Source organism: Mustela nivalis, assembly GCF_964662115.1.
Source record: "Mustela nivalis genome assembly, chromosome: 2".
Lineage (NCBI taxonomy): Eukaryota > Metazoa > Chordata > Mammalia > Carnivora > Mustelidae > Mustela > Mustela nivalis.
Genome location: NC_139021.1, coordinates 99,206,214 through 99,230,317, shown reverse-complemented (window position 1 = coordinate 99,230,317; position 24,104 = coordinate 99,206,214). Strand labels below are relative to the sequence as shown.

General features: G+C 41.2%; 2 protein-coding genes across 26 annotated transcripts in view; one reads left to right on the top strand and one right to left on the bottom strand.

Moving 5' to 3' along the window:
* Nucleotides 1-3,863: 3,863 nt before the first annotated feature.
* GGPS1 (geranylgeranyl diphosphate synthase 1) lies at nucleotides 3,864-16,854 on the bottom strand. Of its 16 annotated transcripts, XR_014308857.1 has the most exons (7): nucleotides 14,608-14,629; nucleotides 14,320-14,387; nucleotides 13,556-13,610; nucleotides 12,526-12,618; nucleotides 6,790-6,860; nucleotides 5,046-6,556; nucleotides 3,864-4,646 (listed from the first exon to the last, which is right to left on the bottom strand). XR_014308857.1 is itself a non-coding variant. In XM_082720760.1 (5 exons), exons 3-5 carry the CDS (start codon nucleotides 12,593-12,595, stop codon nucleotides 5,795-5,797), a joined length of 903 nt encoding a protein of 300 aa, XP_082576886.1. In that variant the 5' UTR covers nucleotides 12,596-12,618; nucleotides 13,556-13,610; nucleotides 16,442-16,669; the 3' UTR covers nucleotides 3,864-5,794. The 16 variants fall into 16 exon arrangements, 8 of the variants coding, with proteins under 8 accessions (XP_082576886.1, XP_082576892.1, XP_082576891.1 ...); XR_014308853.1 differs by lacking the exons at nucleotides 14,320-14,387; nucleotides 14,608-14,629 and adding an exon at nucleotides 16,442-16,669; XR_014308855.1 differs by lacking the exons at nucleotides 14,320-14,387; nucleotides 14,608-14,629 and adding an exon at nucleotides 16,572-16,647.
* A 159-nt stretch (nucleotides 16,855-17,013) lies between these two features.
* Nucleotides 17,014-24,104, top strand: part of ARID4B (AT-rich interaction domain 4B) — a 146,351-nt gene continuing 139,260 nt past the window's right edge. For 4 of the 10 annotated variants that reach the window (XR_014308841.1, XM_082720731.1, XM_082720727.1 and 1 more), the window contains exons 1-2: nucleotides 17,015-17,447; nucleotides 18,274-18,328. Coding sequence is in view for 8 of the 10 variants with exons in the window: in XM_082720731.1 (XP_082576857.1) it covers nucleotides 18,323-18,328 (6 nt within the window). In the remaining 2 variants the exon portion in view is untranslated. Of the gene's footprint in view, nucleotides 17,448-18,273; nucleotides 18,329-24,104 lie in introns of all 10 variants that reach the window. The other 6 variants (XR_014308840.1, XM_082720732.1, XM_082720733.1 and 3 more) reach the window with 5 other exon arrangements.

Here is a 24,104-nt window from a genome sequence, read left to right as displayed (position 1 = left end):
TGAAGTTGTGATCATGACCTGAACCAAAGACAGACACTTAACTGGACTGAGCCATCTAGGTGTCCCCCTCTACTGTTGACCTAGGTTTTTTTGTTATACTCTTATGTAGGTATGTAAGACAAGGCATAAGCTACTCAAGGGAAGTCCTTTGTTTTTGTTGTTTTGAAATTCAATCCATTTATTTAAATATATATTGTACATGAATTACAAATCTTCACTTCTCCCACTCTGCTAGAACTTTTCCGAAACAGCCTCCATTTCCTTCATCCTCTTTTCACAAGTAATGGAAGTTACTGTCTGTGCTTTGAAGGTTACAGCTGACAAACGCCTGTTCGTTGGTCTTCCTGGCTAAGTGCTCTGTAAGGCCAGTGGAGATCCTGTCAGAAATGTCTCTGAGGAGGAAGGTAGACACATCTCTGTGAAAAGATGCCCATTAATCAATGGTTATAAAGCATCCTATAAGCTTACCATTAAACATCTTCTATTGTTCATTAAACCAATTCTCAGATCCTCAGATCTAGTTTTCTTTACGTACAGCAACAAATATAATTCAAGGATAATCACTTGGTCATTCTCCTAAAGCACACAGTGCTTTATAGAGCACTGTATGCGCATGGGGTACATGGGTGGCTTAGTCAGTTGAGCATCTGACTCATGGTTTGGGCTCAGGTCATGATCTGAGTTGTGGGATCGAGTTCAGCATGGAGTCTGCTTGGGATTCTCCCTCTCCTCTCCCAAATAAATACATAAAATACAACCTTAAAAAAAAAGGACACTTGTGTGGCTCACTTGGTTAGGCATCTGCCTTCAGCTCAGGTCATGATCCCAGATTGAATCCTGCATCAGGCTCCTTGCTTATTGGGGAGCCTGCTTCTCCCTCTACTTCTGCCCCTCCCCCTGGTCATTCTCACTCCCTGTTTAATAAATAAAATCTTATAAAAAAAGAATTTTCATAATATAGCAGCTAGTGCTACAGGTGTTTTCCAAACATCTTTGTGAAAAGATGCCCATTAATCAATGGTTATAAAGCATCCTACCAAAAAAAAAATAAATAAATAAAAAATAAAGCATCCTACACAATTAACTTGAACTCATGGATTAACACTGAAACTTACATTACCAACATTATTGTTTAATGCACTACTATATATTTTACTAGCTAGTATATAGTAAAAATAAACCATACCACCTGTTAAGGTCCAGTATATTTAGTCACATAAAATGTGAGGTTGCATTTATATTAGTGAAATAACCAGAGAAAGTCTGTAGTAGCCAGCTGGAGGTGAGGGCAATTTGAAGAGAGGAACACCAATTGTGTTCTATCTGAATTCACACGACTGTGGAATCCATTATCAGTCTTTTTCTCTACTGTAACCACTAAGAATCAGATTTGTAGGTATGGCAACAAAGCCTGTTCTAATGACAAGGAAAGTGCAAAGTAAGGGTCAGATAACAGACATCTCAAAGGACAAATCAGGGCACCTAGGTGGCTAAGTTGGTTGAACATCTGCTTTCAGCTCAGGTCATGATCCCGGAGTCCTGGGATTGAGCACCATGTCAGGCTCCCTGCTCTGCTTTTCCCTTTCTCTCTCCTGCTGCTTAGGCTTTCTCTCTCTCTCCCTCTTGCTCTATCTCAAATAAATAAAATCTTTTTTTTTTCATTTTTTATTTTTTAAAAAAGGATGATCTCGATGCCTGAGTGGTTCATTCAGTTAAACGTCTGACTTTGGCTCAGGTCATGATCCCAGGGTCCTGGGATCGAGCCCCGCACTGGGCTCTGTGCTCAGTGGGGAGCCTGCTTCTCTCTGTGCCTGCTTATGCTCTCTCTGACAAGTAAATAAAATCTTAGGGGGGAAAAAAGGACGAAGCTGTAGGACTTGGGAGGACTGGATAGATGGAGATGAGGGTAAACAAATCACACTCCTGGATCACTTGAAGCATGAAGATGGTGACAGACAAGGCAGAGGTAGAAGTGGTTTCATTCCATTGTTTGGATTGGTAGAGGGATCGAAGGGAAGTGTAGGTTGGTTGTATGTTATTTCAGGGTGATGATGGAAAGCTCAAATGACTAGGCAGTTACAGAACTTGAATTTGAGCGCACGCTTTGGATAAAATGGTTCTCATGGACAAAACAATAAGGAGTCTAAGAATCCTTTCAGAAGGGAACAGAGCACTGAGTAAGAATCACTTGAGAGGTAGAACCACATTAACTTAAGAGCTAACATTTTAAGTTTATATTTTTACACTTTTTTTTTTTTTTTATTTTTACACTTTTTAATGGAACCCTTGAGAGGTGAGAGATTAGTTTCAAGTAGATTTACTCATTATAAATATTTATTAAGTGCTTCTGGGAATACAAGGGTGAGTAAGTCACAGACTTTGCCCTTAATGAGTTTCCAGTGTAATGGGAGACAAGTAAACAAGTAATTAGGGGCCCTGATTCCAGAACTAACAATGCTGTTTAGTTACTGGCTATTTACTTACTAGTCTCCATCACAGAAAAATCATGAAGTTTAGGAATAGTGTCTTTATCACTCTTACATCTCCAAACCCTAGTGTAGATCTAGCACATAGGCGCTCGGGAAATATTCTAAATGAATTAAATGAAAATATTTAAGTCTCAGCAATGATGAGTACTACTTCATGGCATGTTCTGCCATAAGCTGTGTGGGGAGAGTGGTGTTAGGAAATATGGTTAGTGAATAGTGGGTTGGAGATCAGATTTTAGGAAGTCTTACATGTTATGCCAAGGGATTTACAGGTGGCATACTGAGGATTCAAAGAGAATGTCAGAGGGGAGCCTGGGTGGCTCGGTTGGTTATCCAGCTCTTGGTTCTAGCTTAGGTCATGATCTCATAGGGAGTGGAATCAGCCCCGCGTTGGGCTGTCAGAGCACACCATGGAATCCGCTTCAGATTCCTTCTCTCACTCCCCTTCTGTTCCTCCCCACTCATGTGTTCTCTCTCCCTAAAAATAAATACCACCCCCCCCAAAACCCAACCAAACCAAAGAGAATATAAGACATGGGAATGACAATCAGATTTATGCTTTGGAAAGAACACCTTGGTTGGAGTGTATGTTACTATAATAGACAGTGCTTTCAAAACTTTTAAACATATTTAAGTATGCACATAGAATGGGAGGCTGGCTGTATAGGACGCGCTTTTTCAAGGTCCTGGCTCTGCTCAACAAATGCTTGAACAAATCATCTGGTACCCAATAGGTACTTCATCTAAGTACATTTCCTTCCCCCTTTCCTTCCTCTGAATACAAATCTTGAGGATATAATGCAGAGGACTTAATAGGCCCTCAAGAGGCAGAAAGGGAGGGAAACAAGAACAGGAGGGGTTCTTTGGGCTTATGGCATGAGCACAAACAATTTTCCTTGAGTTGAAAGGCCGACAGACCTAAGAAGTAGAGAGGAAGAAAGTTTGCAGAGTTTCCATTAACTGGGAAAAGAGTGGAAAAGAAGCAATAGACATTAGAATGACAAATGTGAAAACTCCCATCAGGGTTAGATAAATAAAAGTTCTTATTGAGGCCTTAACATGTTAACCTGCAATGGTGGCAGGAGCTGTTGTGGAAACACTCCCCAACAGCACTGAGCAAGTTGGAGGAACAAAGATGGGGGTGGTTGGATGCAACCAGAACTGGGAACTGGCAGGATGAGAAGGACCTGAGGAAAGTGATCTGAGAAAGCCCCTAAATGGCTGCCGGAAATGAATGACTGTTGGGCATAGGTCAAGAATGGAAGGAAGTCAAGTTGGAAGTTAACAAAGTGGAAGAGAGTAGAATAGAGAAAAGCTAATGGATTTAAAATCTCGCTGAAAATTATTTATGACAACATAATTTAGCTTTCATTCTTTTGGCTTTGGCAAGGAAAAAAGTCAATTTATTTTTTGAACCTCTATAGACTAGAAAATAGGAAAATATTTCAAAATTACAGGTCTTCTACATCCAAAATCCAGTTTACTTTGGTTCCAAGACATTCCTTTAAGCAGAAAAAAAAATACTGTAGTTTAAACCTAAGTAGATAAATTAATATATTTTTACTAGATTTAAAGTACTCTTACATTGTTCTTCTGTATTGACAACTGTGATTATAGTTCAAGGTGAAAAGAATAGACTTTTGATTACTTAATGGATAAAATGACTCTTTTTGTAAGACTCCAATTCAAGGTCAAGCATTTCTGTCCTTGACAAAGACCAGATACAAATGACAAAGGAATCATGAATAGCACCAGGCCAAAATTAATTTGATTAGGTAAGGAATAATCAACTTAAGCAGCCTTCATCTTAAAGGTAAATATTTTGTTTATATAGTTAGCATTAGATCTTTTTGACTAATCTTTAAGTTTTTAAGTAATGGATTCATAAACACAGTTCAAATTTCCATAATGCAGCATAAATACCCATGATTTTCAATTAAAATGGAAGACTCAAATTATCTTAAAAACTAGTGAAGGTACTACCCAACTCTTCAAAGGTTGGGTTGAGGGCTTCAGTGAGATTTTTTTCATGCAAGTTCATAGTGATTAAATCTGCCAAAACATATAATGGAACCAAACAAGCAATATGCAACGTTTCTGGAAAAGTTTCATTTGGGGAGGTCAGCAACACTTGTAAACTAAGGAATCAGGGTTTTTCTTTTCTTTTCTCCTACCTCTTGTTGCCAGGTGGCTCCAGGGTGTTCAGGGTAGAAAGCACACAAAAGGGATAGAGAGTCAGGGTTAAAGCACTATAAAGCTAATTGAGAGTACCTGACAGCAGGGTCTTTGACTACTTTTCAGCCAGGCACTAGCTCTCAGGTTAACACTTCTCATTCCTTTAATCAGAGATTAAAGATACCTATTTCCTTTTTTATTCAAGCACCAATTGCCTTTAAGGGGGAGTAGTGACCTCAGTGGCAAGGAAAAGGGCGTTTCCCCCTACTTTTGTACTTAAGGTGAGCAAACAGCTCTTTAATGATTTTTACTTACTAACCAGTAGGAGACTACAAAAAGGCTTAAATAAAAGCTCCTCCCTAAAATACTCTTTCCATGTACCTTTTGTTTCTTCTCAAATGGAAAGACATTGCTGTATCCAGGTATCAATCTGTTTTGGGGACACAAATTATAAGGAAAAAAATGAATGAATTTGGACTAGCGTATAAATTTCATTAAGTGGAGTCTCCCTGGTTAAAAAGCAGAATTTGCTGGGCAGGGAGGAAGAAAAAAAAGGAAGGGGGTAAGAAAAAAAGACTAGTGCACTTAATGCTTATCAAGGTCAGCTTTTTCATGGAAGACTTTAGTGAGGGAGTTTCCAAGAAGAGACCGAGATATTGTAAGTAACAACATTTAGGAAGAGGAGGTCCAGTGGTCTTTGGGCCAGCTCGCTACAGAAACTGGTCCCAAGGAGTCACTGACTTGAAACTGGAGTAAACGAATGGGAAATTGTCCATATAGCACAGTTAGGAAGTATCTGGATAAAAATTCCTGGAAGCTGAAGTCTTCTTTATTGACAGAATCAACAGAACATTTGTGGCAGTTGTCCATAAGGTCCAGACATAGCACATTCTGACATTCAAATCAGAACTACTTAAATGTGGCCCGTTTTGATTCTTTCAACTTTGTACTATGATGATTATCTATACAAAGGGGTTCTAAATCAAAACCACCTCATTTACATCACCCTCATTCATTCGGTTTGTGGAGAGTGACAGCTCGGTCCAAATTTTTTAAAAAGTGATAGGCTAAAAGACAAAAAAATAGTCAACTGCAATAAGCTACCAGGTCTAACTGGAAATGGCTTAATATTATTCATTCTCTTCTTTGAACATTTTGCTTAAGTGCTTAATTAGGGCTACAAGCTCAGGGTTCCCACCACGTGCATCGATTTGTTTATAGGCTTTAGATTCAAGCTCTTTAAGAGTACTCCGAGTGTATTCAAAAGAACCTACATCCTCAAGATAATGTACACAGTATTTTTTAATATCTACATTCTCGGTTCTCTGACGCAAGATATTCTGCACTTGCGTGCTTTCAGGCCTCGACCAAATAGCATGAATAGTAGGGAAGGAGAACTTTCCCTCTGTTAGATCTTCACAAAAGCTTTTGTTTTCACTATATTCTTTGGAGTGTAGATTAGCATAATCATCCCTAATTTGGAAAAAGAGCCCCAGTGTATTAAGCAGTGGCTTTAGATCTTCTTTGTAGTCAGAGAACAACTGCATGAGACCTACTGCTAATCCGAAGAGTCCACCTGTCTTCTGCAGCACCATTGCTTTATATTCTTCTTCAGTGGGACAAGTGTAATTATCCCTCCAATAAATATCTAGACCTTGTCCCTGATGGAGTTCCAAAAGCTGGTGGGTGAAAAGCTTCACTGCATCTGGGTGATTAAGGGTTAAGACTTTCTCAAGGCCAAGGAAATACACATAATTGGCAGAATTGATGACAGATGGAATTCCATAGATGCTGTGTGCCACTGGAAAGCCACGTCGGAGTTTTGAGTTGTCTTCGATATCATCGATGAGCAAACTGGCATTATGCAACATTTCTGTCACTTCAATGATAATCTACAAAAAAGACAAGTGACAATTTCATTTTATTTGACCTATTCAAAACAGCTTATAAATACTTAACAGATTACAAGAGTCTCAGATTTCTTAGTTTTTTGTAATGAATAATTATTTAGCAACCTCAATATAAAACAATACATGTATCCACATTAAACTCATTAAGAGCAACAGTATTTTACGTCACATCTATTTGTTAGGGATTAAGAACAACGTTAGAATTGCCTAAATACCTGTAGTTTGTCTTCTGGAACTTTTAGCCAATGATTAAATGCCTGTGAAAGTTTGGTTCTCACTTGTTTACCTGAAATTAAAGAATAAAATTTGGCAATAAAATTAATATTTCAGTTATTAAAAAAAAACATTCAGAACTTCCTTGGAAACTGTTCAAACTTGAATCCAGCCGCATCACTGCTGGGCCCTCCCTAAGCCTCCTCTACCAAAATTCGCATTCTGAAAGCTCATGGTCTTTTGAAATCAGGGCATTCAAGGAGATCCTAAAGTATGCAAATGGCCCATTAGTAAGCCCACTCCTTTCATCTTAACTTGTATCAACAATTTTGGAATGAAATGTGGGCATTTTAGGAACTATGATCTAATTCATTCCTTTTCTGAAAAATAAGTCAGCCTAGTCAGCGGCAGTTAGTCAGCAATGTCTGTTTTCAGAGAACTGTAGGTATTTCTAATAAAATGTACTTTGCTATTGAATTCAATAAAATATCACAAAATTACCTCTTAAAATTATCTACCATTTCTTTAAATTAAGGTTTTAGAGACTGTATAACTCTGCTTCTTTCCTATCAAAAAATGAGGTGACCATTCCCTGAAGTATTCCCTTTCAGCATTCCAGTTTAGTCAAAAGTTAATCTTTTTATTTTGACTAGGGCCATTAGTTTTTCAATATTATCATTTTCTTACATGGAAAGCTCAAGAGGTTTTTGGGTAGTAGTTATCAATAGAAGTCATTTTTGCCCAAATATAAAGGAATGGTAGAGAAAAACTCCAACCAGTTCTTTTAATAGCGTTCTATAAGCTTCCTGATAGAATGAATGCACAGTAACATCCTAATTTCAGATGGTTTCAGAAAAAGTTACATAAAAAGTTTCAGTGAACAAAAACAGTATTTTCTAAGACCTATCTATGTTTTCTCTGCACCAGTCACCCAAGCAAATGAATAAACTCTCATCCCATATCCAAATGAAAAAAAGTTGCACTTTTTGTGAGAAGTCTAAAAAAGAAGGATCTTTTAGGGTTCGAGAAGCAGTATTTTCTGTCTACTAACCTTTAAGGTAAGCATGGTCCGGGTAGCAGATATATAGTTTGTACTTTGATCTACTTTCCAGTTTAACAAAGGCCAATCTGAGCTATACTGACAAAGCACATCTGTGCAAAGTAACTGTATCGCTTTAAAAAACAAGTTTAGAAGATAAAGAACACAAAGAATCAATGTGGAGCCACATTTTTCCTTTTTGCTTTTGAATGTACATAGAAAAGAGCACATAAATGGCTTAACTTAAAGGTAATGTAGTTGTGTTTCAGTATTTTTTTTCCTTTAACCATAGTCTGGGGTCTGGGTGGATAGTTTTAAGGCCCCAAATAATTTCTAACAGGTGCTAGTCAAAGAGATCCCTCAAAATTAAAAGAAGCACATGATAATTACCTTTCTTATTTATTTCTTAAAAATATTTATTTTAGAAGAAGAGTGTGTGAGTGGGGGTAGGGGCAGAGAGGGAGGGAAAGGACAAGCAAACTCTGTGCTGAATGTGGAGCCTGATGGCCATGACCCCAAGATCATGACCTGAGCCCAAGTCAAGAGTCTGATGCTCAACTGAGCCACCCAAGAACCCCCCAGTTACCTCTCCTCTTTTAAAGACTTTAACATTACTAATTCCCAGCCTGGGGACCTACCCTAGCGCAAATAAGTAAAAAAGTCATTTGACTTCACAAATTCCAGAAAATCCTAATACTAATAATTGCTAATTATTATAATCTTTTAATAGCAAGAGTAACTTTTCGACAGAATAAATGGCCTGGCTTACCTTTAAATCACTTTAAGACTTAAAGTCCTGATATTATTCCTGATAGAATGAATGCAGAGTAACATCCTAATTTCTTTTTTTAATTTAATTTTATTTATTTATTTGACAGACAGAGATCACAAGTAGGCAGAGAGGCAGGCAGAGAGAGAGAGAGAGGGAAGCAGGCTTCCCGCGGAGCAGGGAGCCCGATGCGGGGCTCGATCCCAGGACCCTGAGATCATGACCTGAGCCGAAGGCAGCAGCCCAAACCACTGAGCCACCCAGGAGCCCCAGTAACATCCTAATTTCATTAGGAACTCTGAGTTCTCTGTGAAAAATCGGTTTATTATGCATAATGCAATTTCCTATCTCTTTTTAAAAGACTTTATTTATTTATTTATGGGGGGGGGTAAACTGCATGTTACAAGCAGAGGGGCAGGAAGAGGAGAGAATCTTAAGCAGACTCCTTGTGGAGCCTGATGAGGGATCAATCTCGTGACCCTAACTAAGATCATGACCTGAGCTGAAATCACAAGATGGATGCTTAACAAACTAAGCGGCCCAGACACCCCTCATTTAAAAAAAATTTTTAACTTAAATTCAATTTAGTTAACACACACTGTATTATTAGTTTCTGGGGTAAAATTTAGTGATTCATCAGTTGCATATAACACCCAATGCTCATTATATCATGTGCCCTCCATACCTAATTCCCCTACTTCCTATTTCTTTTTAAAGATTTTTATTTATTTTTGTTTTGTAATTTATTTTTTAGATTCTATTTATTCATTTGAGATACAGAGGGAGACAGCACGAGTTGGGGGGAGGAGCTAAGGGAGAAGGAGAAGCAAACTCTCTGCTTGCTGAGCAGGGTGCCTGACATGGGTCTTGATCCCAGGACCCCAGGATCATGAGCTGACCCAAAGGCAGATGCTTAAATGACTGAGCCACCCAAGCACCACAAAGATTTTTATTTTTTAAGTAATCTCTACACCCAGCAGGGGGCTTGAATTTACAACCCCAAGAGTCACATACTCCACTGAATGATTCAGCTAGGTGCTTCATAATTTTCTGTTTCTTTAGGAAAATCTTTTGAGGTTATATTCTATAATGGAACAAGACTGTATTAGTAAAAAAGTGACATACTTAATGAGAGTTTTAAATGTTAAAATACTATAGGATAATGAGGATTAAATAAAATGTTACAGAAGTTCATTATACAGGTAAACATTATTGGTAAAATTAGCTACAGATGGTCCCTGCTTTGCTTAGCAGAACAGGAGACACTCCTTAGATGCTTCACAGCACTGATAACTGGCATGTTTTACCACAGCCCAGTTCTAGCCAGTGTCTGCAACCTTGTTACAAAGTAAGTCCAACAATGGGTAGAGTGCAGGAGAAACATCATCCTGTTTCTCAGCAGGACACCCTGAGATAAGTGTAGTTACTAGCTGCTGAATAAATCACTCAAAGGGGGTGTCTTGGCTTTTTCTTTTTTGGGGGGAAGTAGGTGGGGCAGAGGGAGAGAGAGAACCTGATCTCAAAATCAGATTCTGAAATCTGAGCTGAAATCAAGAGTCAAGATGCTTAATTGACTAAGCTAACCAGATGCCTCTTGGCTTTTTCTTAAAAAGCAGGCAACTTTTCATTATTCTTTTCTCTTAAAAAAAAAAAAAAGATTTATTTGAGAGACAGCGTATGCACATGTGCAATGGGGGTGAGGGGCAGAAGGAGAGAGAGAAGCACACTCTCTGCTGAGTGCAGAGCCCCAACATGGGGCTTGATCCCAGGACCCGGTACCATGACCTGAGCTGAAGTTAGATGCTCAACCAATTGAGCCACCCAGGTGCCCCCCTAGTCAACTTTTTGAGCTGTACTTAGAATAATTGTTTATATAGTTATATATCAATAAAAAGCAGCACATGACAAGGGCAAGGCAATCAACGTTGTCTGCCCTGGGTACAGGCAATAAAGAGGTGCACTACCTTTAATGAATTAAAAAATAGTAACAGACCCTGGATGTCTTGAGTGGCTCAGTCAGTTGGGCATCTGCCCTCAGTGCAGGTCATGGTCTGGGGGTCCTGGGATTGAGGCCTGCATTGGGCTCCTTTCTCAGTGGGGAGCCTGCTTCTCTCCCTCTGACTGCTACTGCTTATGCTCTCTGTCAAATAAATAAAAACTTAAAAAAATAGTAACAGACTGGTTTTTTAAAAAGTGTAAATTTTCTTTGTCCTTTGCATCTTGAGGATTTCATCTTTAATATGTTAGGATTTTAACTTTTAAGAAGCAGGATTTTATTTGTCTCTGGACTCATCATAGTGGAAGGTAATTTATATCTAACAAATTTAGGATCCTTTTATATTGCTTCTATAGTACTATGGAATATCTTTATGTTGTTAATTAGATTTCATTTAATAAGCTTTGGTGAATTATTACTTTTTTTTAAAGATTTTATTTGGGTGGGGGACACATGCAGGGGGAGTGGGAGAGGGAGAAGCACGCTTCTTGCTGAGCAGGGAGCTCCATGCAGGGCTTGATCCCACGACCCCAGGATCATGGCCCCATCCAAAGACGCCCTGGTTCCCTCCATTTTTCTGAAACACAGACATTAGCAGGTACATCTCCATGTAGGTCTGCCAGCATAGAAATGATGCTAATCATGATGGCCTTCAAGATGTAGCGGGGGAGCTACCACTCTTCAGCTTCTGATAACCATATTTATCCTCTCCAGGCTATAAAGAATAGAAACACACATAATACCACCGAGGTGTGTCCACAAAGAAAGGTGAGAACAGAAATGAAAAAGCGTTTATTATGACTGATTTGAGAACATCACTGGTCTATAGGTTAGCTATCTTATGGGCTAAATAGGGTTTTAGGGTTGTCAACTAACTCACCATCTTTTATATCATTTCTACAAGAAAGTACATTCCAAGTTTCAAGTAACTGGTCTGTGAATGAATTTTTGTTACAGGAACCCACCCCTATTATATATATGAGTTTTAACTTGCTATCACCATTTTCCAGACCAAGTTAAAAAAATAGCAAAATAAAACAAACATATACATGATTAGGCAGGTGTTACCGTAAGAAGCCTAGTTCAGGTGACCCATCTTTATATAAGAATAATGTGGGTCTTGTTTCCAAGTAATGTGACTTAGAGATGCAGTACTATTTGGCTCTTAAAACAACTAGTAGCATAAGAAATGCAGTGTGTGGATGACAGTGGAAAACATGAACATAGAAAGTAAAGCTTTTTGTTGTTACACAAATTGGCATAAAAGCCCCTGACACCTAAATAGTAGGGAATAGGATTGTGTGGCATCCCAAAACCTCCAATGGCGTACTCAAATGTTTTCAGTATTTTTTTTTTTAGTTACGTTGTATAAACGGACATTTTTAAAAGGGTACTTCAAAAATATCCCCCCCCTTTTTAAGATTTTATTTATTTATTTCTCAGAGAGAGAGCAGGGGCAGTGGCAGGCAGAAGGAGAAGCAGGCTCCTCACTGCCCGATCCGGGAGGACCCCAAGTGAAAGGCAGATGCTTAAGCGACTGAGCCAGCCAGGCATCCCCAAAATAACCTCTTTAAGAACATAAAACTAAAATGTTCTATTTGTGGGTGCCTGGGTGGCTCAGTGGTTAAAGCCTCTGCCTTCGGCTCAGGTCATGATCCCAGGGTCCTGGGATCGAGCCTCACACTGGGCTCTCTGCTCAGCAGGGAGCCTGCCTCCTCCTCTCTCTCTCTCTCTGCCTGCCTCTCTGCCTACTTGTGATCCGTCTGTCAAATAAATTAAAAAAAAAAAACTTAAAAAAAAATGTTCTATTTGTAATTTTCCTTGTATGCATCCCTTATTAAATAGGAAATCTTTTCTGTATGCTAGCATTTGAATGACCACAACTCTATCACAAGACCCTATAATGGATCTATGGACTATAACTAAACAGTTACCTGGTAACTGAAGTAAATACTTATAGGGTTCTAGAAGAATTCTTTGGACTGTTTCTTGAGTTTTCTCCATTGTTTTTAAACTTCAAAGCTGATCTGTGAATAAGGAGAAATAATAACTGAATTAATTTTGAGTTCCAAATGCAAAGCGATTTGTATATCAAGTTGTTTTTGTACAGGCAGACTTTCAGTATGTTGTATAAGAAAATGCTACATATATGAAATCTTGAAACATGTAAGTAAAAGAAGCCCATCTTCAGAAAAGGCAAATCACAAACACAGAAAATAGACTGATAACTGCCTAGCACTGTGGTAGCAAGAAGAGGGAGTATGAAGTTTCTTTCTGTAGGAATTAAAATACTCTACAATTAGACTGTGGTGTTGGTTGCACAACCCTATGAATATACTAAAATGTTAACTTTATATGGGTGAACCACACATGTAAATTATCTCATAAAAAAAAAAAGAAAATCTTCAAGTGATTTCATTGGTCATAGTATTCACCTGGGCTGTAAGTGATTTCCTCAGATACAAAACTTATACTAAACTAAGCCATTCTTATTTTACTCAACCATAAGGGCTTAAATTGTTGACATCAAATCAATGTCAAAACAAATACACAGAATTAGATACTTCTATATTTGACTGATTACATAAATTAGTAAACATATTTTCAATGAGCATTAGAATGAATAAATTTTATATCTTAAAATATAAGGCGAAAACTTCTCTTATACTTTGTTTACAATCAATCCATTTAAGACGTACACTAACTTGAATACAATTATCAAAAATATTACCTTGTGTATACACACACACACACACACTTCCCTTGTAGCGATTTATTATTGGGAGTTTTACCTTCAGTGTTTTCTAGAATACTATTTGTGGCCTTCCTACCAAACTTTTTTACTGTTGAATCCAACCCCTACTTGGCTTCTTTGTATCTTTTGCTATTTTTATTTGTCCTTATCTTAGGAATATACTTTTCTAATTACTCTGACATCTTGGCACATTTTAGGTGGCTTCTTACCTTTATCTGCTTTCTTTTGCTTCTATAACAATGGTTTGGTCTTTAGGATCATGAACTGAAAGTGTGTTTTCTGTAATCTCCTCTTAAGTAACAAGGAGAAACAATCTTCAGAACTGAGTACTCCAGCAAAGGAAATCATCTTAGCAATATGACCTCAAAGAGAAACATTCCATGTAGAAATGGAATGCCTTGACTGCTCTGATTGACACCTGCCTTGACTGACAATTAATACCCAGTATGTCACAGGGGAAAAAAAAGGTTCAGAAAATATTTTGAAACTATCTAAAAACTAGTAACCTCTTATCTCTACTGTTTAAACTCTGACATGTTGCCTCATTTTTTTTTCCTTCTTCTTAGATTTTGTCTATTTATTTGTCATAGAGAGAGAGATAGAGCGCACAAGCAGAGGGAACAGCAGGCAGAGAGAGAAGCAGGCTCCCTGCTGTGCAAGGAGCCCAATGTGGGACTCGATCTCAGGATCATGACCAAAGCCGAAGGCAGATGCTTAACCAGATATCCTGACATATTACTTCATTCTTAAGAGATCAGAAAAAGAAAGGATGACAAGCAGGAAGAATAATCATTTAAATAAGATTATTAAACAGAATTAAAGGTAGGATAAACAAAAAAAGGGATCTTATTTATATATTTCTGCATTTTAAACAGTTGATAGCCATCTCTTCCATAACAGGTTGAGAGCAATAATCATGTTTATCTTTTTTCACAACCTCCAGAACACACTTAACTTGAAATAATGAGTCTACCTTTCAAGAACTCTTTTGTCTTCATATGGAGGCAAGTATACTCTTGCCCAGAAGTCAGAGCTAACCACCTTTGTTCCAATTCTTTTTTTTTTTTTTTTTTTTTAAAGATTTTATTTATTTATTTGACAGAGAGAAATCACAAGTAGTTGGAGAGGCAGGCAGAGAGAGAGAGAGGAGGAAACAGGCTCCCTGCTGAGCAGAGAGCCCCATGCGGGACTCGATCCCAGGACCCTGAGATCATGACCTGAGCCGAAGGCAGCAGCTTAACCCACTGAGCCACCCAGGCGCCCCTTTGTTCCAATTCTTAAGGCTTTGGTTGATGCCATTAAAAAACAAAAAATATGCATCATAAATTTTTTAAAATTATCTTTTTAGCAAAGATTTTATTTATTCATTTGACAGAGAGAGACAGAAGAGGGAACACAAGCAGGGGGAGTAGGAGAGGGAGAAGCAGGCTTCCACTGAGCAGGGAGCCCAGTGCAGGGCTCGATCCCAGGACCCTGAGACTGTGACCCTAGCTGAAGGCAGACACTTAATGACTGAGCCACCCAGGTGCCCCTAATTTTTAAAAATTACCGTAAGAAACTCTTAATAAGTGAATTCATGTTCCTTTCCTACAGGATGTTTATACACAAGTATTCTCAGTAGTGGGGAAACACAGGAACCTTAATTTTTCTACATATTGAAAAGTAATCTGTTTTGTGTCTTCTTAAATCTCAGGGTTTCTACATACAGCAGCCTATACCCTACCTGCTTCCTCACCCTCCCCCCTTTTAATGCAAAGCTTCCTATTATGGCTGGAAATTTCAGTCATCAGGTAGGTACTAGACTCCAACATAAAGAGGCATTAGTGTTACATAAAATCAACTATCTTGTTTTTAGACTGAATAACTACAGGATGCCTCTGTGAGAGAGTCTGAAACTACTCACTTTCAAAACTGGAAAACTGCCTTTAATTTGTTCATACAATTGATGGATGAATATTAACATAAAAATAACTGTCCCCCCTGTATGGACTACTACTGACATAATCTGGTTGGGCTCCCTGCATTTGCCCCTCTAATGCAGATCTCTACTCTTCGGCCAGCAAAATTCAGATCTGGCCCTATTTCCCAACCAACTGAGAACCCTTCGGAGACATCCCTTTGCTCTTAGGTAAGAACACACTCCCTAACAAACTGTCTGGAAGACTGGGCTACTCCGCCTCCCCCACCCCCAGCTTCAGTTCTTCACACTTTATTATCATCATTTTTGTTATTATAACTAACTATGTTATTATAACTAACTATGCTAGTTCTTCACACTTTAAAATTTCTCTCTAGATACAAGGCTCCCAAGATGTTATTTTTTTCCGTCTGGAAAGTTCTTTCCCTATTAACTCCTGCTAACCCACCCTGGGCTCGATCTTCACTCTGCTTCCCTTAAGTCGAATTCCCTATTTCAAATCATCACGTAACTCTCCTTCGCAGCACTCACCACTTTTACCAACTTCACACCCACTTGTGGGTCCACTTTACTCCCGTCCGTACCGTTTTCCAGACGGCAGGCGCCCAATAAGCACGGGAAGGACTGAATGAACCTCATGGTTCTAACGCGCTGGAGGATGAAATCAGGGCATAAACTTGCAGTATAAAAAGTCAGAATACCGTGCAAGTTGCTTTTTGTTTTTTTAAAGGGAATGATCTGATTTCAAAATTGCTAAGTGGTGCCAGACGAGTATCAGCGTAGCTGGAAACGCAGAACGGATCCTTTCACTCAAACCCCGGGTGGTGACAGACCTGAACAAAACTGCCCAAGCTACAGGCAGCGGATTTAAGTAACTTCGAGGCAGATTTTTCGCAGAGACTTGGCCAAAGCGCTTCCCGGCGCTCCTCTGCTAGTCGGAGCCCGCAGGGCCGGTGAGGTTCCTGCTTCCTCTCGGCTGGGATGCCCCCTTCCGCCCTACGAGGTCACCCCTCCGCTCCTCCCCTTCTCCAGCGAGGATGGAAAATTCATACACAATCCGGTTCAGCATCCGGGTCCTCACCCTCCTTTCTTTCTTTCCCCTCGACCCCGCCTTCCCGCCTCCCCCGCCCTCACTCCCATCCGGGTCCCCCCCCCGGCCGCCACCACAGCCGCTCACGGTTCAACGGTGAGATCACAACTTTCGCGCCGCCGGCCCGGGCGTAGTAGTGCCCAGCATCAACTTCCCACTTTATAGTTCAGAGCAACGCTCCGCCTGACGCCTACATGGATCCCTCCCCCTACTTCACCACAGAACTCTCCGCCCTCCTCAGCCGCCAGCGACTCCGCATCACTCGGTGCAAGAAAATGCGCCATCCCGGTCACACTGCGCAGGCGTCGTTGCCGCCTCCCCACTGCTTTGTGTCCCCGCCCCTTCCCCCTCCCCCCGCTACTTGCCTCACGCCGACGCGGGGCATTGCGGGTTTTGCAGTTCTCCTGGGCAAAGGCTTTCGCATTGGCCCTAGAGGTTGGACTACATTTCCCGGGAAGCTTTGAGGAGTAACTTTCTGTTTCCATAGAAGTGGTGGGAAAATGGCGTCGTTGTTTGTATCCCGGGGACCAATAAGAATAGGGGATGGGCGGGTTCTAAAGAATGCTAACCAATCCGAGGTCGTCTGAGGGGCCATCCGGGAAAGAGGTAGGGGAGGGGAAAATATCTAGGGGAGGGGAGAAAGAAGGGAGGGGGGATCTTGGGGTGGGGGGGGAAGCGATGTTTGCCCGTCAGTCGAGTCCGGAGTGAGGAGCTCGGGCGCCGGAGCGGAGGGAGACTCTAGAGCTGAAGCTTGCCGCCGCCACGGCCACCGCCTGGACCTTTGCCCGGAGGGAGCCGCAGAGGGTCTGGCGCCGCCGTCCTCTGGAGGGCAGCGCGATCCGGGGCCCGGACCTCCAGTCCGGGAGGGATTTTTCGTCTTCCCCCCCCTCCCCCCAGCGAGGGAGCCCGAGCGGCCGCCAAACAAAGGTACCAGTCGCCGCCGCGGGAGGAGGAGGAGCCGGAGCTTCAGCCTCAGCAGCCGCTGGACCCGCCGCCCTTCTTCCCCCATCTCTCCCCCGGGCCTGCTGGTTTTGGGGGGGAGCCGGGGAGGGAACTCTGGACGTGCCAGGGTGAGAGCTCGCCTCCGCCGAAGGTAGGGGCATTTTCTGAGGATTTCGCGGTCCCGTGAGGGGTCCTTTCGGGAGTCCGCGGCCCCGGCCGAGGAGCCGGGGGCGATCGCTCGGTGGTCTCGCCGGGCGCCCGGATTCGGGGCCTCGGCCTTCCGGGAGCCCCCGCCCCCATGCAGTTGCCGAGTCCGAGTCGCCCCCCAGCCTGGCGGCTGCACACTCAGCGGTTTAGCGGCTCTGGGCCGCGGTGGGGGGCCCGGGCCGGCGCGGGGGGCAGTGTCTGCTCCCGGCCCCCCGGTCCTCTGGCGGCCCTCGCGGCCCGGGAGCCGGGGATCCCACTCGCACTTGTCTGGTCTCCGCCTCGGAGCGGGACGTGGGCAGCGGCTGAGCGGCGGGTCGGTCCTGCCCGCGGCCCTCCGGCCCGCCTGGCCTCTCCGCCGCCCCCACCCGGGGCCCCTCGGGCCCGGGCCTGCTCCGGCTCGGAAGCGGGGCTGCGCGACCCTCTGGGGCGCCGACCCGCTCGGCCGGGCCCGGAGGCCCTCGGGGAGGACAGCCGGCCCTGCGCCGGCCCCCGGGCTTGTTGTGAGTTTCTTCTCTGACAGAAATGGCGTCATTGTCGGAGACGGGAAACTCCGTCGGGTCCCGACAATGGGGACGGGAAGCGGCCGAACTGTGGAGGTGGCTGGGTTTGCGGGGCTGGCGAGGCCACGGGGAGCCCCTCGTCTTCGGTTCGGGGGCTGACGTCCGCCACGGCGCTTTCTTCGGGGTTCGGGCTGCGCTCGGTTCCCTCCGCCTCCGCCGGTGCAGAGGGTGCGTGTGGTGCCGACTGGGTGTCTTTTGTTTTCCCTCCAGGTGCAGGTGAATCTGGTGTTTTCGAGGGGATCGCGGTCCCAGAATCATCATGAAGGTAAGATTGCGTAGAGGAAACGACCTCTGGGGTTCTAGAATTGGGGAAGGGGGGATGATCGGGCTTGTGTGGGGTGCCTCCGAGTTTCGCCGAGGAAGGTGTGCGGGGCGGCCTGGTGCCCGAGCCCCTTCCCCGGGAGACGGTGGGGTCCGCTGGCGTGGCTCTCTGTGGCTCTGCTGTGGAGTTGGGGCCACTTACAGGAGGTCTCTCATATCGAACGTCTTTCTGCAGGCTAAGGCAGGAGTAACTGCATGAAATAAACTGTTTTAATTTAAAAAGGTAAAACAGAAAAAGCAGGTCAAGTAATCCGACTCTGGAAACCGAACTGTGTTGTGGTTCTAGTGATTACACTGATGAAAGAAAATCCTGTCTGTTGCGTGAGCAGTGTTGAGAATTTCTAGCAGAAGACCTGTTTGTTTGCTGGGAAAATAATCTAAACTGAAAGATTTTTAAAGAGGATCTTTACACAACTCAGAGATGTTAGTTTTTCCTGGGATTTAGGACCCTACTTTTTTTTTTTCTTTGTAGATCCGTTTAGTCTAAATTGTCAGATGTTGTGATAAAACCAATGTGGATTGATGTTGAAAGCCCATGGCCAGATTCCTTTTAAATGTAAACACGTTAACCGAATGGAGGATAATGTGTAAAAAGTAGAATTTACTTAGTTGGTGAAAGAGATCATGGCAATGGAAGTGTAGGTTTTTATTTTTTGGAGACTATGTAATAGAACGGTGTTATTTTTTATACACTGGAGAATAAAAAGCCTTAGATATCTGGCCTGTTTAGATTCAACTGGTGGAACTTAGAGACTAGAGATATTTTTCATCCATGACAAATTCGGAAGTGCTTGAAACGGTAGGGTGTGTTCACAAGTATAGATACATGGAATAGTATCTGAAAATGTAAATGTTGTCTACTTTTGATAGTTCCTTTGAATTATTTGAAAACAAGTTTTCCTCTTTTCAGAATGGACTTGCTTTTAAAGTACTGCATCTAAATGAAAATTTGTAATGCTTCTGTTTATGAAAGAAAGTAAAAGCTGTGACTAAAATATCAGCTATACGAAGTAATTTAAGTTTAGTTTTTCTTTTCCTTTTTTTTAAATTTTTTTTTTCTTCTTGAGTTTGGATGCTATAAAGTATCTGAAACAGTTTATATCTGCTGAATTCTTGTCTCTCCTACATGTAAATGAAAAAAATAATCAGTGATATTTCAGAAACAGATCCCTTTTGTTAGTCACAGATGCTAGCTATAATAACTCCTGGGACCTGTGTAAAACAGTGACAAGTGAATTTGTTAGGAAAAACCGTATATCTTCCTTGTGTTGGGTGAGAACTTTTTAAAGGAAAGTGTTGGGTTGAATAACATAAAATAAATTCAGAAGCTGAATAATATAGGATTTAGTTTCTGGTAGATAATGCAATCTGTCATAGTTCCCAATGTACTGCCTGGCGTGTCTTTGGTATTCTGTTAATATTTGATTAAAAGAAATGTAGTAAGTTGAAGGTCCTTAAGACTTAAATTTTCTTTCCTTTTCTTTCATTTCCATTTTTTTTAACTTGTGTATTTAAAAAATGAAAGTACATTGGAAACTTTAGCTTTAAGAGTGTCATAGTATTAGGCAAATGCAAATTTTTTGGTATAATTTTAGAACTACTAATTTTAAGTGCTCAGTATTTCCATTAACATTGTCTTTTTAAAAAAAGGGTACTACTGATGTTGAAAGGAAGAGTTATTAATGTAAATTTCTGATTTTATACAAGAAGAACTTCCTGTTTATTGTATATATAGTGAGTCTTCTCTTTGGGAGTCTACTGATAATCAGCAGGACTACACACTTAGCTTATTTCTTATAACTTGTGGTGAACATTGAGAGGCTGCCCATGATTGATTGGCATTTTGCTTTAACAAAGTTGCAATTCAGAAAGTACTTAATAGTAATTATAGTGGGCTCACATTTTTTCTTTTTTTTTGTGTTCCCAGTTTCTAAATTGTAATGACAACAGAGCTATAGGAGGATTTATGCTATTTATCAGATCTCACCAAATATATTTGTACTTTGAGGCAGGCTTTTAAGTTTTTATTATCTGTTTTATTAGTCACAAGAAATTTTTTAATTTTATTAAATGACAGTGTATCGATCTCATTGAAAGAATGTTTAATAATACTTTTCTGGTTGTTGCTTTAAAGTCCGAAAGTAAAGAAAAATGTATATATCATTTTAAATGTTATGTTCGAAACAATTTTAGAAACAGTTGTTAGAAACAATTTTGCTATAGTACTTCAAGAGTTTATTTAAATAAACCCATTTAGTCACTAGTATATTCTATCTTGTAATATTTTTACCCAGTGTGTTTTTGAGAAATAGCACTGTAACACAAAAGCAGTTTTATTCTTAACATACGTCATGATATGGGGTTTTGTTGGATTTTTTATACTTTTAAAAAATTTTTATTTATTTGACAGAGTGAGACTTAGTGATAGAGGGAACACAAGCAGGGGGAGTGGGAGAGGAAGAGGCAGGCTTCCTGCCTCGGAGGGAGCCTGATGCCAGGCTCCATCCCAGGACCCTGGGATCATGACTTGAGCCGAAGGCAGATGCTTAATGACTGAGGTGCTCTGGATTTTTTATATTTTCTATAGATCTTTCAGTGTCAGTGATAGCACATTTTCAGGAAATCCTAGATTATTAAAAGTTGTAAATGATTTCAAGACTTAATTTTAATTATGTCAGATTCATTTCCTACTTTTTTCCAACTAAAACTGTTTTCTTGTGCACGTTATTAACATCTCATTACATTGCAGTAAATTTTTATGTAAAGTGGGAGAATCTGGAGAGGCTGGAAATTTCAGAATCTTTATGGAATAAGTGATTTAGGTGGTTGTGCCTAGAATCTTGGAGGGATGGGCTTTTTCAGATGTACCATTCTCTTCCATAATCACTGCCTTTAGAACACATAAAAATAATGGATTGATTATAAACGCCCTTTGCTTTTGTGCATGTTCTCACCCCCTCCCCTTTTCCTTCCACTTTCCTTCCCCTTTTCCTTTCCCTGGCTCCTCCTTTCCCTCTTTCTTTCCCTTCCTTTTTTCCCCCAGCTTCCTTATTTTTCTTCACTTCCTATTTCCCTCTCCCTCCCTCCCTCTGCCCTCACTCTCTCTAACCCCTTCTTCTTCCCTGTTTTCTTTCCCTTCCCTCTTTCATAAATCATTCATTTAACAACAGCCCCTTCTGTGCATCAGGCAGTGTGGACTGAACTTGAGTAAGCTCTCAGATCTGCTCTCAAGGAGCTCACAATTTAGTAGAAGATAGGAAAATAAAGCAGAACAGCACATACTGAGTTACAAGAGTCTTGACTGCAGTATACAGTAATTGTGGTAAGTGGTATGGGAGGACAGAAGAGGACATCTAAATCAGAGTCAGGTGGGCACCTGGGTGGCTCAGTCAGTTAAGTGTCTGTCTTTGACTTGGGTCATGATCCCAGAGTCCTGGGATGAAGCCCCTCGGGGGGTCGCTGCTCAGTGGGAAGTCTGCTTCTCCCTCTCCCACTGCCCCTGCTTGTGTTCCCTCTCTTGCTTTGTTTCTCTCTTGTCAACTAAATAAATAAAATCTTAAAAATTAGTCAATCCATCAATCAGTCAGAGTCATGGAAAGTTCTGTGGTAGAACTGACATCTAAGCTGAGAGTTAAAAGCTTTCATTGAGCAATGAACGAAGAGTGGAAAAGAGTGTTTGAGACAGAAAGGGGACTACATGTTGGAAAGTGGAAAAAAAAACCCAAAGTGGTGTATTTGGAAACTTAGTTTACTGTGCCTGACTTAAGCATGATGTGTTGGGTGGGGGTTGGGGGTGGAAATAGGAGGGCAATGGAGAGAAGGCTAAGTTAGGGAGTTGAAAATTTTCTTGAATGGTATGAACCACTGAAGGTTATTAGAGAGGAGTAAAGTTGGTGGATTTATATTCTGGAGAGGTCACTTTGGTAGTATTGTAGTGAATATGTCAATTGGGAGAGCTGAGTGGAAGATCTGGAGATTGCAGGTGAGAAGACCAACTGAGAAGTAAGGGCTTGAACTCATGCAATGGGAATAGACCTGAGATATTTAGGAAACAGAATTCAGGACCTAGTAACTTGCCCTAGGGTGGGAAGAAGAAGTTTCTGTCTTGGGCAATGAGATTGATACTGTTGTCACCTGAAGTATGTTGGCATTGAAGTAAATGTGTTATTCAGGGTTTTGAGTATTGAAGGGACCTGAAGAATGACCACATCCTCTAGTTACAATGTAAGATTAAGAGAATAAGTAAGACGAAGAGAATTCAGAGGCTTGGTTAATTCAGTCTGAATGTTAACCTCATAGTTAACTTTTAACTGTAAAATTTAAGAGGATTTATATCTATAATGTGGCATATGTATTTTGTCCTATGAATTTGGGATCTCTTCGATGAACAGGTAATTTTGTAAAATACTGACTTGTGTTTTGTCTGAATTGCTAATTCTTTGTCTATGGTAATTTTTAAATTTTTATTTACTTATTTATTTATTTTGAAAAGATTTTATTCATTTATTTGAGAGAGAATGAGTGAGAGAGAGAATGAGAGAGGAGAAGGTCAGAGGGAGAAGAAGCAGACTCCCCAAGGAGCTGGGAGCCCGATGCGGGACTCGATCCTGGAAGTCCCGGATCGTGACCTGAGCTGAAGGCAGTCACTCAACCAACTGAGCCACCTAGGCACCCAGTAATTTTTTAAAAAAAGCATGTTGGATGAGTACATATTGCCCTGAAGAATGTGTTTTTGCTACTTCAATCTGTAAATTCAGTCAGTGAAGAGATAAATTGTGTACCCTCCATGTACCAGACATGCTTCTAGGTATTGAGGATACAGCAGTATACAAAATAAGAGTTCTTCCCCTCATGGAGTTTACATTAAATTAGGATACATAGACACCAACCCAAAAAAAAAGTGGTAAGTGCTGTGAAGTAAAGCAAAATCAGGATAAGTGGTTACAGTAACAGATGGTGTTAACTTTAAATGAAGTCTAATAAGTTTTTGGAGATGACATAAACATCATGCGAAACAAGTGATACAGTGGGCCATTCAGTTATCTGGAGGAAGAGCAGTCTGGGCAGAAAATTCAAGTGCTAGGGTCCTGTGGAGGAATGTTTTTGGTCTGTTGGATCATGGCATACTTTAAGGAACAGGGAGGGCTTTAAAGCTGGAATGGTAGGAGATGAGGCTAGAGAGATCCAAGTTCCTACCGCATAGGGTAGGGCCTTGTAGGCCAGGGGAAGGACTTAAGAGTAAAATCTGCGTGTTTTGGAAGTCAGTGAAGGGTCTTGAGCAGGAGCAGTAACTGCTGTTCAGAGACTAGACTGTGGGCGAGCAAGAGTAGAAGGAGCGGTGCCAGTGGCAAGCCTGCCAAGTAAGTTCTGGTGAGAGATGGTGGTGGACCAGGTGTGAGAGGTGGGTCTGTTGCAGGTGGGGATGATAGGATTGGAATGGATTGAATGGGAAGGAAAAGTTCTGCTTGGTGCTACTTATGGTTGAATAGTCCCTCCTCCTCCCCTTTTAAAATATGTTTTTTTGTGATTAGTTGGTGGATGGGATTTTTAGGATTGACTGCAGCCAAGAAGGCATTCCCAACTCTTAGCCTTCCCTTATTAGTGAGTGGTGAACATTGAGATGAGCAGTCCTTTCCATTTTGTTTTGTTTTGTTTTGTTTTTGAATTTTAGGAAAGGAGGTAAAATTCGCCCTTTTAAAGTGTACAGTGCAGAGGTGCTG

Coding starts and splice junctions, on each gene's coding strand:
- GGPS1 (XM_082720763.1), bottom strand. CDS start 12,595: ATGGAGAAAACTCAAGAAACAGTCCAAAGAATTCTTCTAGAACCCTAT. Junction 6,861..12,525: donor GTATTTACTTCAGTTACCAG/GTAACTGTTTAG, acceptor CTTTAATTTCAG/GTAAACAAGTGAGAACCAAA. Junction 6,557..6,789: donor TTCCAGAAGACAAACTACAG/GTATTTAGGCAA, acceptor TCTTTTTTGTAG/ATTATCATTGAAGTGACAGA.